Source organism: Gekko japonicus, unplaced genomic scaffold, assembly GCF_001447785.1.
Source record: "Gekko japonicus isolate JY-2015 unplaced genomic scaffold, Gekko_japonicus_V1.1 scaffold2917, whole genome shotgun sequence".
Lineage (NCBI taxonomy): Eukaryota > Metazoa > Chordata > Lepidosauria > Squamata > Gekkonidae > Gekko > Gekko japonicus.
The window spans coordinates 107,557-124,774 of record NW_015161496.1 but is presented as its reverse complement, the minus strand read 5'-3'; the positions used below and the strand labels follow the sequence as shown (position 1 = coordinate 124,774).

The 17,218-nt window shown below is 44.9% G+C and overlaps 1 protein-coding gene across 1 annotated transcript in view; it reads left to right on the top strand.

Annotated features, from left to right (window-relative positions):
* Positions 1 to 17,218, top strand: part of CDK13 (cyclin-dependent kinase 13) — a 57,007-nt gene that overhangs the window by 22,251 nt on the left and 17,538 nt on the right. The window contains exons 7-8 of the mRNA XM_015429190.1: positions 13,557 to 13,746; positions 15,684 to 15,740. Of these exons, the coding sequence (XP_015284676.1) occupies positions 13,557 to 13,746; positions 15,684 to 15,740 (247 nt within the window). The remainder of the gene's footprint in view (positions 1 to 13,556; positions 13,747 to 15,683; positions 15,741 to 17,218) is intronic.

The window sequence follows — 17,218 nt, the reverse complement described above, 5'->3', positions numbered from 1 at the left end:
ATAGCTGAAAGATAGCCCTACATACCCAAAAGATGGTTGTCCAGCCTCCACTTGAAATCGTCCAGTGAAGGAGCATCCACCACCTCTCGAGGCAGTCCGTTCCACTGCTCAAGCACTCTTACAGTTAGGAAGTCTCTCCTGATATTTAGCTGATAACGAGACTCCCTTGTAAATTCTACCCATTAGATCTAGTCTTGCAATCCGGAGCAAGAGAGAATAGATCTGCTCCATCTTCTACATGACAGCCCTTCAGATATTTGAAGACTGCAATCATGTCTCCTCTAAGCCTTCTCTTTCCCAGGCTAAACATCCCAACTCTTTCAGCCTTTCCTCATAAGACTTGGATTCCAACCCTCTCACCATCCTGGTTGCCCTCTTCTGGACACGCTCGAGCTTGTCAACATCCTTCTTAAAATGTGGTGCCCCAAACTGGACACAGTACTCCAGGTGAGGCCTGACCATAGCAGAATAGAGCAGAACTACCACCTCCCATGATCTGGACACAATGCTTCTGTTAATGCATCCTAAGATTGCATTTTGGTTTTCTTTCTTTTCTTTTTTTAAAATCCCCATAGGGATATTTTTTATTTTGCATATACTACAAACTACAAAGAAATATAGGAGAAGGGACTACAACTAGGGATAAAGAAAAGCAAACCACACTAGACTAAAACCCCAAGAGAAGGAGATCTTTTCACTGTCAGTAAATATGTTAGTACCATTAGTTTTATTATCACAATATACTTGTTGAGTTCTTGCTTATAATAATTCGCTTCTTGTATGTTATTTTATTAGTTGTTATGAGAGAAGTCTCTGATCATCTTCTTATTCTTTGCTTCAAAAGGCCATTTTCCAAGTCCTTCTGCCTTTACTTCGGCGTTCTGTCTCTGAAATCGTATACCACTCTGGCAGGTTCTGCACCCTTTTCTGCCGCAGAATCCTCTTCCGTTCCTGAGGTAGCAGAGTCACTCGACTTCGATTCTCCCTCTTTAGACTCATCATCTGTTCCCAGCTGCCGTTTCAAAAATTCTTTAGCTTTAAAAGTGGAGTCTATCTTCTCTCTTCTATTGTTGATCTTAAAGATGACACCTTCCGGAACAGCCCATCTATACGTTATTCCATTAGTTTGAAGAAAAAAAATTAATTCCTTGTAATTTTTTCTCTTTTGTCTAATTTCAAATGGAATGTCCTTTAAAGTTTTAATGGTTATATTTCCCATTTTTAGTGGAGTGGCTGATGTTGCTTTTAAAATGGCATCTCTGGTTTGTCTTCTTGAAAACTTGACCACTATTTCTCCAGGTAGGCTATTTTTTTAAATATAGTTGGAGTAAACCCTATAGGCTGTCTCCATTTCAATACCATTGAGTTGCTCCATCACCGGCTTGAGCATATCCGCCAGGAGTTTGAGGACATCTGCTCCCTCTTCTGGTCTTGGACTCTGCCAACCCGGCTTCGTTTTAAACTTTCTCTGCTAGGCCGCCATCTTTGTTTACAGTTTACAGTTTACAGTTTCTACCACTTCCCCACAACTCGGAAAACTCGCCAAACGACTTCGCAATTCAGATAAGTCTCTCAGAACACTTTCGGTTTACTTCCTCCCCTCTCCCCCTTTGTATCTTAACCGCTCATTCGCAAAAGAGGCGTCCCTCTTTGCAATCTCTGTTTCCAATCGCGCGCGCTGGGGGGGGGGGATCGCTTTTCAAACTACTCCGTTTTTATTCAGAATTCACGTTCATTGTTGGCCAGTTTATCTGACCACTCTCAGTTTTATGCCGGTGCTTGTCCCGGTCAGTCCAGCTTATGCCCGAAGGCCACTCAGCGACTGGACCGTCGGGGCGGAGGGGAGCCTCAATTCTCCGGCATTACGCCATTGAAGAAGCTACCCCTCAAAAAACCCCTGGCCTGGAGCCTATCGCAAAGGCTCCGCGGGGGTGTCGAGGTGGCACCCCTCCAGGCCGCTGGTGTGCGATTCGCCCTCCTCCGTTGTGAGGAGAGCATCCGCCATCGCTGTTCCGTCGACCGGAAGTCCCATTATAAGCTTTCTTCGCAGCCACATCGCACTGCAGGCTCATGTTTAGCTTGTCATCTGCAGATTGGTGGCAGCTTAGCCTGTACCTCTGGATGACCTCTCCCAGTGGCTTTATGCGGATTTTTAAAAGCATGGGAGGGGGGAGATGGAACTTTGTGGTACCCCAAAGGCCAAGGGGGAAGAGCAGCAGTCTTCCATAAAGACATTCTAAAACCCACTTTTGAGGTAGGATCAGAACCACAGCAGAATAGTGGACACCCCAGAAGGATACATAATCGATGGTATCAAAAGATAGAGTGGTCCAGAAGAATTAACAGGGTTGCGCATTTGTGAAAGTAGTGATGATCAGTATTATCCTCTATTGCACATATTATTTGACTGTATTTTCAAAGTGGTTTATTTCATATTTTCCCACTCATATGTTACACCCTACTGTGTTTCTGTACTTTATTTTCTCAGTCCATTCCAAAGTATAAAAGGAGCAAACTAAGATGCCTACAGGGACTGGTGGGGGGGGGGGACCTTTTGCAAGGAGATTGATACACGGAGAGGCGATTCTTCAGATATGTAGGTCACGAAGGGCTTTAGAGATCAAAACCAGCACCTTGAATTGAAATCAGAAGCCTATCTAACAGCTTCAGGTTTCATATTGTGGCAGCTGGATCTCTTTAAGTGAAAGTCTGGTCATATTTTGGACCCATTTGAAGGTTCAGAGTTGCCTTCAAGGAAAGCGTTATAGAAACAGAGCTGGAAGGGGCCTCAGGGGTCATCTAGGTCAACCCCTTGCACAGTGCATGAAATTCACAACTCACTCCCCCTCACTCCCCCTGTGACCCAGGCCTCTGTGCTCAGAGGAAGGCAAAAAACTCCAGGATCCCTGGGCCAATCTGGCCTAGAGGAAAATTCCTTCCTGACCTCAAAGTGGTTATCGGCTTTACCTTGGGCATATAAGAAAGGGCCACAAGAGCCGAGGACTGGCTCATGCCTTCCTGCCCTCCCTCTCACGATCTGCCTGAATGCACAGAATCACGTAGAATGTGGTGTAGTAATTCAGTCTAGAGATCAGGAAAAGCATGAATCAAGATGACTAGGTCAGCAGAAGACTGTTTTAGTATTAGGTGTAGATGACAGAATGTACTTCTAGCAACAACTCCAGCCTGTTTTTTCACTAAGGTTGGTCCAGCAGCACTCCCAGATTCTTTTCTTTACCCACAAATAATGGAACAAAGTTTGACTCTAGTGGCACCTTTAAGTCGGGCAAAGTTTTATTTTGGGTATAAGCTTTTGTGTGCATGCACATTTCTTCAGATACATTGAAACAGAAGTCATGAACCATTACATATAGGTAGACGGTGAGAAGAGTGTTGCCAGGAAGTGCCAATAAAAGTCAAGATGCAGAAGTAACTGAGCAGTAAATATTGCTAAGACTCGATAAAGGCAATTGGTAAGACCTGTGAGTAGCAGCAGATTAGCATATAGCACAATAAAGGAGTTTTCAACAGATGCGAGATGATGTTAAGTAAACTCTCTTCAGAACATTTGACTTCCCAAACCAGCTTCACCTCTGTCTTTTCTGCTCTCTGCTGGGTGGGGTGCGCACTCTGAATTGCTTGATCAATTGTGATTGGGTGAATGGATGGTTATGATGGAGTGTAGTACTGGATCAGTTTAGACTCCTCTCAGGCTCTGATTTTGTAATTTAGCCTTTAGCCACTTAAATTGTGAGTACTGGCAGTGGACTTATCCATGCCTTTTTGAGAAGGTAAACGTAGTTCAACTTTGTGGCATTGTGGACTACGTATGCGTGGGTCTGCCGTGGAGATAACTACAAAGTTCAAGAACGTTCTAATCTGTGAGAGTGCTCCCCCCACCATGGAGCCAGCTCTTCTTGCCCAAACCAACCATATGACTGGAGCGGGTGAGCGATCTTTCCTTGGTCTTCTCTTTGCCACCGTAAGGAGAAGACCTCTATGAGTGAGCTTGTCAGTGTGAATGGTTTCCTAGACTTTTACAGAGTCTACCTCTATTATTTCAGGTTTAAATTGTTTTCATTATGGCATTCAAAAAATGTGCAGACTGCAGCACAAAAATAGCCCAGTTTGACGACCACAACTTGTGCTTGCTGTGTCTGGGGGAGTCACACAATACAGTGACGTGGATTTTGTCTACAGTTCACTCCCAGGCAGGAGAGAGCCCAAAGGCTAAAGGATGCCCTGTGGGAGATGGCTTTAGGAGTGCAGTCTCTCTAGGCTGAGACGTGCCGGCCTCTCCCTGAGAAAATGGCCTGGACACCCTCTACTGCATCTGTGCTGGCCTTGACTCCATCAGATCCGAAGACTGTTTGGATGTCAAAGTTGTCCTAAATGTCAAGGGTGGCTACTGAGCCACCAGCTAAAAAGAAGGCCAAACATATATCTCCTTGACGCTGGTCTTCACCAACTTCTCTCCGAGGCTCCCTGCTGACATGATGCTGATCACCTCTTCCCATGGTGTCCTTTCTGAGAGTGAGGACACCTTTGCTCTTGATCCATATTTGCCATTCTCCACCGTCTTCAGATGATGATGTTTTAGAGGTTCTGATGGAGACCTCGGAACCGACCAAATCAAAAGCTCCTCCAAGCCTCCATCCAGTTTTCCTTGGGGATCCCAAGAGACAGCCTCGTTCTCATTGTGCCCTCCCCTGTGGGCAGTGGGACCCACAATCTTTCTGGCAATATACTCCATGGGGCATGCCTCCTAGCAATTCTGGATCTGAACACCATGCCAGATCCTCCACGTTGAGGACCAGCCAGGGCATTCCCCCTCTGTCAGAGCACTACGATTCTGACTCCAAGGAAGTTATTGCCCATGGCTCCGATGTCCAATCCAACGCCCAGTCCAGCATGCCTCCAGATGTCACTGTGGGATCTCGTTCCCCGGTATGTCCTACTGTGGACTTTTGCCTTTATGCAGAACAGCTCCTGTGCATGGCCAAAGCCCACAACCTCGGTGCTATTGCTTTGGATCCTAAGCCTATGGGCCTAATACTCCAAGTACTGTATACAGAGCAAATGAGACCAGTTACCTTCCTGGTGCTCCAAGGGCTCCTAGAGATGGCAAAGAATGTTCGGGCTAAGCCAGCCTCTGTTTCTCACACTGCATATATGTTGGAGAACCTCTACAGAATAAAAGAGGAAGGCTGTGAGTTCCTGATACAACATCCACCTGCTAACTCACTGTTTGCTGAGGTGCTGCTCTCCAGACAACATATGGGTTCCCATCCATCCCCACAGGATAAAGATGGCTGTAAATTAGATGCACCAGGCAGAAAGATCTATGCATTGGGGGTGATGGGGTTAAGGGTCACCAACTTTCTGGCAGTGATGGGAAGATATCAGATGCTGCTATGGGAGTGAATTAGCCGGTACCTGGATGCCCTCCCTGGTCAAAGCGATCCACACTGAAGGTCTTCACCTAGGCAGACAGCAAATCAACACGTCAAGACACGCATTCGACTGCTCGGTTAAAGCCATGGCATCGAGCATTGTCTTATGCTGTCACTCCTACCTCTGAGCATCAGCCCTCTCCACAGATACCAGAGGTGAGGAGGAGGATATGCCTTTCAAAGGCAAAGACCTGTTCAGCAGCCAAACCAACGCTACTCTAGAGCACGTGGGAAGAATAACCTCACTGTGAGATCTCTGGGCCTAACTGCTCCTCCTTATACCTCAGTTTCTTCTCCAGATACTTCCTTATAAAAAAAGATGGAAGGGGACTTATGCTCCTTTTTGTACCTGAGAACTTTGAACAAGTCACTTGAGGGTGGCAAAATTTGGAATGTTATCTCTGCAGGATATCCTTCCCCTTTTATTACCTGGAGTAAGGTTTGGGGTCTTAATTTTTATTTTTTATTTTATTTGTTAGACTTTTACTCTGCTCTCCCACCGAAGCAGCTCAGGGCAGCTTACAGTAATTAAAAACCAGTATACAATTAATAGAATATCAAGTCTAAAACAATACAATCGATAAAATATCAAAATACAACTTATTAAATTTAAGATTAAGATGTGGCGGCCATCTGTTATAAAGTGCTAGTAGTTATGTGGAACGGTCAGTGTGGTCAGACTATTGAAATGCTTGCCAGAACAGCTCGGTCTTTACCGCTCTACGAAATTGTTGAAGATCCTGCAGAGCTCGAATTTCATTTGGGAGCTGATTCCATAATACCGGTGCAGCTAGGAAAACGCCCTAGTTCTTAAAGGATGCCTACTTTCACATAGCCATACATGAGTCATGCAGGAAGTTTCTTAGGTTCCAGTGTGGCTCTTTATATTTTGAGTATTGTGTCCTACCCTTCAGGTTGGCTACAGCTCCCTATGTCTTTCCAGAGATTGTGTCTGCAGTCATCCCTCATCTCAGACAGCAAGGGTGTATAGTGTGTCCCTACTGGTTGTTTGTAGGCCAATCTGAACAGGCACTACGGTCCTAAATTGAGTTAGCATTACAAACCCTCACAGACCTTGGCCTTATAGTTAATTTTTAAAAGTCTCACCTTAACCCTGCCCAATGCGTAGAGTTCATTGGAGTGAGGCTGGACTCGAAGCAGGGTAAGGCCTTCCTGACACAGACCAGGTGCCAAGCTATTCAGTCCCTAGTTTCTCACTTCCTGAATAATCAGTTTCAGAGGGCTGTGAATATCCAGAAGCACCTAGATATGATGGCAGCGACTATGGCAACAGTGCCCTACGTCAGGCTGAGAATGAGGGAATTACAAAATTGGTTTCTGAGGACCTTTAAGCTGAATGTAGACCCTCAATCCTGTAGAATATCTCCAGAAGAGTATTATAGTCCCTGCGCTGGTAGACGTCTGAGTCCTCTCTATTCACGGGAATGGCATTCGGGCATCTGGTACGTGACATACAGATTTTTACTGACACCTCCCTCACAGAGTGGGTTGTGCATTGTGAAGGGTTAGCCGCTGAGGGCAGATGGCCGGATGGAGAGTTGTGCCTTCGTATCAGTCTTTTAGAGAGGAGAGAAATAACATATTCTGTTACACCTCTTTTAGAACTCCTGCAAGGAAAGAGGATCCTCATTGCTATGGGCAACATGACAGCCAGGTTTTACATAAATGGGGCCGTACAGGATCTCTCTCGCCTTGCAAGGAGGAGTTCACATCTGGCTCACAGTCATCAAGACCAAGGCCTCTATTCACGCCATCCACATCGCAGGAGAACACAGTACCCCAGTGGACACTGAGCAGGGAGTTGCCTGTAGACTATGAGTGGTTCATCGATTCCCATTCTCTGAGGACACTTTTCCAACACAGGGGGGCAGCCATCTATAGACCTCTTCACTTCCCCTCAGAATGCCAAGTGCAGTCATTTCTGCACCAGAGCAGCTTGGGGTCCCAGTTCCCTGGCAGATGCTTTCCAACTCACTTGGCAGGGGGAATTTTTTTAGCCTTTCCCCTGCTGCCTATACTTCACAAGGTGGTCTCCATGGCCAGAGAAGAGAGAGTAGAGGGCATCATCGTCCCATTCTGCCCCCAAAGCCTATGGTTTCCGACTAGGGGAGCTAGCTCGGGGGACATACAACCTCTTCCTCTCCTCAATGTAGCCTTTAATTAGTGCTGATTGAGTTGATGGGAAAACCCTTTGAGCCCGTGGCCACCTCGGGTAGAGTGATGATTATAAGACCACCTTTCTCATCACCATCACCTCTGCACAAGGAGTTAGTGAGATGGGCGTGCTTAGGTGTGATCCTCCTTTTCATAAGTTCCATTTACAAAAAGTAGTCCTGAGCCCAAGCATGGCCTCCCTCCCTAAGACAGTGTCAGATTTCCATCTGTCACAGGATATAACCTTATCAGTATTTTCCCCCAATCCCACCTCCCCAGCTGAATGCTTTCTTTCAGACGTTGGATGTTGGAAGGTGTTTATTTTACTTGGACCATACAAGGGGTTTCTGCGGGGACAAATCATTGTTATGTATGCTTCTCCAGACACAAGAAGGGTTTAGCAGCCTCCTCACAACTGGTGACCAGATGGGTAGGTTCAGTGTTTAGAAGCGCTTGTAGCTCTGTAGGTACTCCTTGCCCGCTTTCTCTGAAGACACACTCGACCAGGCCCCGGCGTCTTCAGCAGCTTTCATTGGGAGAGCTGCCTTGAATGACACCTGCAGAGCAGCAACCTGGCGACTCCCTCCACTTTTGTGCGACACGAGGCCATAGGCATGGACTCTGGGCCGGCAGCAGTTGTGGGGAAAGCAGTGCTGCGATCAGTCTTTCGCTGACCAGCCCACACCCTCCTCCATGGTAAGTGAGCTTGCTGGTCTCCCATGTGGGACTGAACAGAAGCCGCGAAGACGAAAACATAGTTGCCCTTACCTGTCACTGATGTTCATCCAGTGGTCTTGTGTGCAGGCCCACGTCCCTCCTTCCTTGGGCTGTTCTTCATTCAGGTCCAGGGAAGATTGCTTCCTCTCTCCTGTCATGGTCTGGGCGGGAAGAGCCAGCTCTTGTGGGCGGGGGGAGCACTCGCAGATGAGAACATTCTAGAGCTGTGCAGAATTATCTCCACGGCAGGTCTGTGTGCGTGCCTGCACAGAAGACCGCTCAATGAGCATCAGTCATTAGTAAATGCAGCTATGTTAAACACTTGCTGAAGTAACAATACTGTCACTTTGCTGAAGTAATAAACTACTTTATCTAATGCTTATTGTTTTCCCCCAAAAGTCTGATAAGCACCGGATGGAAAGCTTTAAAAAGTGAGCACGCTGAACTGCTGTGTTACACAGGAAATTGAAGGTTAAGATTAATACCTGGTCACTGTGGTAGGCTTTGTTTCACTTGCGAATTGCAGCTTAATTCCAAAGCATGCCGCTTACCATCTTTCGTGGTGAAGTGAATATCCCCTGCAGCTTCCAAAAGCGACTCTGTGGCTTTAGTCCTGAAAGTGGTTTCAGGTCTTTGTTCTGTGAATTGAATTGGAACCTGGTCCCTGTGAACTTGGCTACATTGCTTTCTTCTGCCAACAAGCAGATTGCTGGTGGCGGTCTTGCAAGCCTGCCGCTTGGAACGTTTCTCTGGCAGCAGTCACGTAAACATCCGAGAATACTTCATTGCAGAGTTTTTTCTCATTGTACCCGGGTTACTTTATTCAAGTCTCTTAGAACTAATGGGAACTCTGTTGGGGTTTGTGAAATGCATGTTCACTGACAATTGGATAGTCCTTAAGATGCTTTTATTCAGTAGTACGATGAACATAAATGGAGGCGGGACTATAGAAGCAGCAAGTTTGTCAGGCCATCATGAAACTGCCGCCTCTGTCAGAACTGTGTGTGCTGGTAAAATAGTTATGAAGGCTTCCTCCTCACTCCTGCTTATATATGAGAAGATATCCTTTGGGAAACCAGACCTCTGTCAGCAGCAGGCCTTCGGGGAGATTAAAAACGTGTTAGCTGGTCAGGTTTCCTTTCTCATTTCTTTCTGACTATTTCCCTCTCAGTTAAGTCTTGACCTTCCCCCCCTCTGTCTCTCTGTCTCTCTCTCTGTCTCTCTCTGTCTCTCTCTGTCTCTCTCTCTCTGTGCTATCCCACATGATTTTTGTCCTATAGTCCCTGGCATAGCCTTTTCAGTGTTAAAAAAAGGACCTCCTTCTGTAACTTTTTGCAGCAGAGAAGCTGGTAGGATATAACCCACTATTCTAAATTTGAAGTTAGAAAATCAATTTCAGGATTTGTACCCACTTTTTGTGTGGAGAAACATTTGATCACAGGCCAGACACAAGATTACCTGTTCAGTGAGAAATAAGAGAAACCCCTTGCAATTCTGCACTGCTAATTCTTGTTTTTAATCACTTGCCAGTTTGGTGTAGTGGTTAAGTGTGCGGACTCTAATCTGGGAGACCCAGGTTTGATTCCCCACTCCTCCACTTGCACCTGCTGATGTGACCTTGGGTCAGTCACAAGCTCTGGCACAGCTGTCCTTGAAAAAGAGCAGTTTGTGTGAGAGTTCTCTCAGCCCCACCCACCTCACAGGGTGTCTGTTGTGGGGAGGGGAAGGGAGAGGAGTTTGTAAGCCGCTCTGAGACTCCAAGTGAAGGGCGGGGTATAAATCCAATCTCTTCTTCTCTCTCCTCTTCTTCTTCTTCTTCACTTGGACATTCAACGAGATAGATATCTCTTGTGATTATCACATGTGGTACTTGGTTTGCCCATTTCTTCCCCCGTGTGAAAGAAGGGGTGCAAACATGTGACCAGTCAAGCCCCTGTTTTGATTCAGTACAGTTCGCTTGCAATTCCAGACAAGCAGTATTTCAAACCATTTTGCATCAGTTCAAGAACTACATTTGACATGGGTAGCTGGTTGCGTAGCTGCTAATTACTATGTTGTGATCATCTTGAGATCACTCTTTTAAAAGTTAGGTGGTATTTCCTGTTTTTGCACCTGCATAGCTGAGGCCAGTCACCAGTCAGCAGCCTTAAGTCCCTTTCATTTCCTTTTTAAAGTTCATTTCTCAAAGGTGGCTAGGAGAACCTTGGTCTCCTAGCATTCTTTAGTGGCTAGGAGAACCTTGGTCAATTTCATTTCAGTTCGTAGGCATGCAACTTCATCTCCAAATAAATACACTAGGAGTGCTAACCCAGAGTATGTTGAAGATGGAATTGACCTAGGCCAGGGGTAGCTAAACTTGCTTAATGTAAGAGCCATATAGAATAAATATCAGATGTTTGAGAGCTGCAAGACATGAACTAATAATAATAATAATAATAATGCTTTCAATTTATTGATCGCTCTTTCTCACATACCTGCGGGCTCAGAGCGATTTACAGTTACTCTTGAGATAGTTGGACTAACAATATTTGTGGGGATAGGGAAGACAAACATACAGCATTAATTACACACACATTGCAGCTAGCCGGGCTTCATCTGCGGGCTGGGTCAGTCGTGTTCCTACGGCATCTTGTCGGCTGGCTGATGACGTCTGGCTTCTTGATGTTGTGCAGCCACACACTGCCACTGCCTGGCCGACTCGCTCCACTGCAGGGAAGCCGACACAACTCTTTCGTCTTTTTGGTCACCGTGCCTCAGAAGTTGCCTCGGCAGCTAACACCTTCCCGAAGGGAGGGGTGTGCCCACCCCCTTACGGGTGGTCCCCAATTTATCTACTCGCCGAAGCTTTCGAATCGCTGGGTAGACGATGAGCTAGGACAAGGCTTGGTTGCTCACACCAGCACGGGGCTAGAACTGCCAAAGCATGGCAGTTCAGATGTTATTGTTAAGCAGGGAAAAATCCCCTGCGCCACCGCTCCTTTTAATTAACATTAAATTAGACTGCCAAAAATAATAACAAAAGTGGTAAAAGCAGATACTGATACTGATATTTATTTGTTCAATGATAATTTGTTAGCTTCCTTAGCTGCCCTGCCGGGAGGCGCACATTATGTATGAAAGAGCCGCACACGGCTCCTGAGCCACAGTCTGGCCACTCCGACCTAGGCTTTTTAGTGGCTAAGCAAGCACCGCCTAGTTTCACTTTCACTACAGATCTGCTGGACAGTTTAGAAACTTGGAATGAAATTGATCGGGCTTTCTTAGCCACAGAGGTGCTGACTTTTGGAACAGAAGCTAAAGGAAAGCAAGAGTTCCTGGCTGCGGAAGGCCTGTCCCTAATTAAGCAGCAACCTGCTTTGTAAGCTGAATTTTATTTTATTTTTGGACAGAATAGTTTTGGGGAAGGAATAACCATGGCAAAGCTTCCATGGGATGTGCTAATCCAATTCTGATCATTTTTCATTGTGTGTAGGAGGCCTTTGTTTAGTGTTTCATATCAACACATTTATGGTCTGTTTGCAATCCGAACAACCATCTTTATATGGAATACTCTTTATTTTGGAAAACCATGTTTGAAATGGCTCAGGGGGTCACACTGATAGCATCATGTTCTGTCATCTTTTCAGCTGCATCAATCCATTAGTTACAGGTAGAAAAAGAGCTAACAGTGCATGTCTGGGAGAAGTCTCCTGTTCGTGATGGGGAGTGACTTGTGCCCTGAGCTGGCTAGGCATTTTGATTCTGTGTCTCTGAGATGGTGTGCTTTGATAGTGTTTGTGAGAATGAGTAATAGCAGAAAGATACAAGATTGTTGTAGTTCCAAGCAGGGGAGGGTATAGATAAGTTTTGGAAGACACAAAATCTCCCTTTTGGCAGGAGTTTTCGTTGTCCTGATTGCATATTTTTCACATTTTAATTTTTTTTAAATTATGTACACCCCACTTTTTCCTTGTGGCTCATGGTGTCTTACAATTCTAAGATGGAAAGCTTACAAAATAAACAAAACCCTATTAACTGCCCTCTCCAAGAAAATGTTTGCAGCTTTACCCACATTTTACAAGCCTCTGCAAATAAGGCAGCTGTACTGAGCCCTACAACAGATGGTGCCCCCTCCCCATCCCAGGAAGCTTGGAGGTCACTGTAAGAGAACAGGTTGTAGTAGATGCTAGTTGGGCTGCCTTGAGCTAGAAGGTGGTGACTGGAAAGCTATGTTTGGTGCATGAGTATATATGGGGAAGGATGGTCCTTCTGCTGTGGAAACCCTAGACTGGAGGGCTTTAAAGATCATAACCACTACCTTGTATGGAATCTGGAGACAAACTGGTGGTCAGTGTAGCTGTTTTAAAATAGATGAGACATGTTCCCATCCTTTAGCTGGTAACAAAGGTTGGGCTCCTGCATTCAGAACATGTGGTAGTTTCTAGGTTGTCTTCAAGAGCAGGCCAGTGCGGAACATGTTACTGTAGTCAAACTGTTCGGTTAAAGGTGTGTCCCGGTCATCTGGGAGAGTCAGCAAACCAAGCACAGCTGATGGAATGTGCTCCGGGCCACTGCATCAGCTAGCTTTTCAAACCTGCTTATTGATTCCTTTTATTGTTTTTATCCTTGCTGCACCCTGGAGGCCAGATTTGGCCATTCTAGTTATAATGCATTCTATATTTATCTCAGATCTTTACCATAGAACACACAATTAATGCATCATGCAGGAGTCCAGTAGTATTTTATAAGACTAGCAAGATTTATTCCAGCATAAGCTTTTGTGAGTCAGAGCTTACTTCATCACTGCCATTGAAGTGTCTTCCCAAAATACTTGTGTCAGGACAGGTAATTGTCCCGACTGAACCTGCTTCAAAAATGTGAGTCTGAGATGGTATTCAAAATTTCTCCGTACAGATGGGAGAGGTCACGTTATTCAGAGATGCACACGGTTGAATAAACAAGTTATATCCAAAGGGGTTATTTTTTGTAATAATTTAAAGGATGCTCATGGAATTGATGTGTTTCTGGATATGCACTCAACTTCTGGATACTGCAAGAACAATAGATGCTTAGTGAGTTTGAGCAGTTTTAATTGAGTGAAATGTATTTTTGTACGAATTCATTTTAGAATTGCCCAGGTGCAAGTAATTATTAATTCATGGTTAGTGTGCAAAATCTAATGTGATGTGCTCAAGAATAAGCATTCATAAAACTTATTTAAATTTCCCCCAGGCGCCTTTTACCTTGTGTTTGAATATATGGATCATGACCTGATGGGACTCCTGGAATCTGGTTTGGTTCATTTTGATGAAAATCATATAAAATCCTTCATGAGACAGTTGATGGAAGGCTTGGATTATTGCCATAAGAAGAATTTCTTACACAGGGATATTAAATGTTCTAACATCTTACTAAACAACAGGTATGTATCCAGATTTAGCCATTCAGAAACAGCTAGATAAATAATGTGCCAGTTCACATCTGATTTGTAATAGCCAGATTTTAGATGCCCAAGTGGCACTTCCTTGAAGTCTGCTTCACAGGTTAGAATTCCCTGTGCAGAGCTCAATCCCCTCTGTCTGCATGAGTGTAATGCTTAAGTGTACTTCGTATCATTTGAAGGGTGGTTCAGGTGATCTTGTTGCCAGTAGGACACTGATACAGCTGCTGATAGGAACATACTTTTCAATGCATTATATTGTTGTAGGAAACGAACCTTTGAATTGGCCTTTATTGTAGTCTACTAAAATTACTTTAAGTTTGGCTTATGTAATATTCTGTGACATTTTATAAGAAAATATTTAAAATGCTGTCGTATCTATCAGTCAAGTGATATGAAATAACTGCAGAAACAGGAAATAGAGCTATTTTAGGGGTTGTTTTTTGTTCAAAACAAAGCACATGATCTGTCTCTGAGCAGACGGATAATACATGTAGTTTCATGTAATGGTACTGGAGGGGGGAGGCCCATAGGTTTGCATCTGTGCTGATATATCAATACAGTTGTAGTTGTGTTTTGCCGTCAAGTCACAGCTGACTTATAGTGACCCCATAGGGTTTTCAAGGCAAGAGACCTTCAGAAATGGTTTGCCACTGCATGCATCTACATGGCAACCCTGGTATTCCTTGGTGGTCTCCCTTCCAAATACTGACCAGGGCCAACCTTCCTTAGCTTCTGAGATCATTAGCATCTGAGATCCTAGTCAGGGTTATATCACTACAGTACTTGAGATCAAAGATGAATAGCTTGCCGGAGGGCCCGTGTGATGGTCATGATTGGTCAACCTCTCCATTCAGCAGCAGTATATCTTGGATGCCAGGTGCAGGGGACAAATCATGGGAGGGGTGGGAGTGTTGCCTTCATTCCCTGTTTGTAGACCTACTGAACTGGGCAGCTCTTGTTTTGATGCAGCAAGGTAGTTCTCACATTCTTCTTTTAGGTTCAGTTGCATACACTGTCCGATATGCACAAAAGCGGTCACATTATTCAGGTTTTCTTCCAGTGCCTGTATAATGTCAACAGGCAGGCTCTTGCCACTCTCTTCTGCAAAGCCTTGCTTGGAGTCTAATGGAAGAGACGTAAAGCATGCTTGTGCATTGTCCAATAATATAAAGACTGCCTGCTTCTGCATATGCTCCCACTTGGGCGTTTGGCAGTGCAGCAGAGAAGCTCTGAATTCACACAGATTTCTTGATGTAATGGGAAGCGTATGTAAGTGGATCTGCCCCCTTCCTTTCTTCTGTGTGGTTCTCTTTATAAGAGCAGGTTTTCTGTGCCTATAGCCAGCCCCACTGCTTATTCTGGGGGCCTTTGGGATTGGGGAAACATGTTTATTTTTGTAAGTTAGCAAAGATGGTTTTTGTTTCATCTTGCTTTCTGGAGTTGCCCTGTTTTCGCTGTACTGCTTTTCTGATGTTCAATACTATTCATTGTTTAAAAATGCTTTTAATTACCATGTATTCCTACCTTAGGAGCGTAACTCTGAAAAATAGTTTATACACTTAGCATATTAAATTCCAGACAAGCCATCATGATTCCGAAGCTGTAACTAAGGTCTTGGTTAATGCCACAAAAGAAGTGGAGCAACAAAGAGTAGTCAGAGTGGCGTCCAACCATTGTAATGCACATGGTGTGTTAAAGTAACTCTTGCATTTTAATTTAAAACATTTACCACGAGCAAGATTTCTTGCATCCTTTATATTTCAATTTAATTTCTGCATGCCTAACTAAACACTGTGAAGCATGCAAAATAGCTGTTTAAACGCTTAAGAATTATTTCCTGTCAGCAGACAAATGATCTAATTGTTCTTTTTTAATTTTGAAAAAAAAATGTGTAAAATCTTTACTCTCTCCACTAGAGGGCAGATCAAACTTGCAGATTTTGGGCTTGCTCGGCTGTATAGCTCAGAGGAGAGGTAAGATCAATGTTAATCAAAAGCAGTGTGTTTGTATTTTGGGGGAGTTCAGGTGAACTTACGTGCTAAACACTTATTACAGTTTTTAACTCTTCCATAGCTTTGCTTAGATACATGATTTTTTCGGAGACATAGGCTGGCTGATCTCATGTCAAGTTACTGTATGTATGTGAAGCAATGATATAATTCAGTTAAGACTGGAGATATTTTGTATTCTGGGTGGTTAACTGTGTTAAACTATAGTAGTATCTTGCTGGGGCACAGAATTAATGTCTGCTTGCTTTGTAGACAGTTCAAACTCTTAAATTCATGGGGAAGGGATAGAACAGATTTTTTTATGCTTTCAGTGGTATTTCAAGTATATACCACAATCATGTTTCGATTACCACAATTTAATGTTGATATCTACCTATTTTAAAATCATTCTAGTAGAATTTGGGGATAGAAAGTGCAAGCTTTATTATATGATTCTCTGGATCAAGTTTTATTCAAATCTTTGATTGTTTTGTTATGTCAGTGGCGTTTCACTCTTCAAAACTGTTCACTGATTGCAGCCTTGGAACTTTCCACATTTGCCCCTGAGGTGATAAACCTGGGTCTCAACCTCACCACGTCAGACTGTGTGATGAAATGCTTCTCTGTGCAAAAATTCCACCCACAGATACAACTGAATGTTAGGGAGTAGAATTTCTAGCTGTGGCTTGCCTTCCTCCTGTTGACATGTTGGTTTTCTGTGTCCCATTTTGAGTTTGTTGTTGTTTTTAAACATGGATGAGGGAGTGTTTCTCACATGTCAACTGAAGTAGTATTATCAAGACACAGCTACATTGCCATAGTAAAACTGAGCCAGCATTCCCTAAATTTCTGGTAACTGCAGCACCCCTAAAATTAGAGGCATGACAAGAAGCGAGACCTGCAATACTCGTGCATGGGGGGGGGGGAGTATGCTCCTGGCCTGCAAAGCAGGAGGAGGTCCTCACTGAGGAGGAGGAGGCAACTGCAGGTGAGCCCAGCAGCAACGGCGGCAAGTCCTGCCTGGGTCCCAGCCACCCACCTGCCCAGGCTCCCCCCCCAGGAGCAACGGTGGTGAGCCCTGCGTGGCTCCCAGCCGCCCGCCCATCGCGGCTTCTCCTCCCTCCCTCAGGGAGCAGCAACTGCAGCGAGCCCTGCGTGGCTCCCAGCCGCTCGCCCGCTGTGGCTTCTCCCCCCCCACCACCACAGGAACAGCAGCTAGCCCTGCTTGGATCCCTGCTGCCCACCCGCCAAGGCTCCCCCGGCTCCTTCGCAGCTGCCAGCACAAGCTCTGCGACAGTTCCAAATGATAAGTCCGTTCTCCACGCATGCGTGAGAACGTGGTTTCATTTTTGGGGGGATTTAAATATCCCTGTATATTTTTTTAAACGTCAGATTTTTCAGCACACCTAAGTAATGCCTCAAGTGTGCAGGAATTTCTGTTGAGCTTCCATGTAGCCCCAATT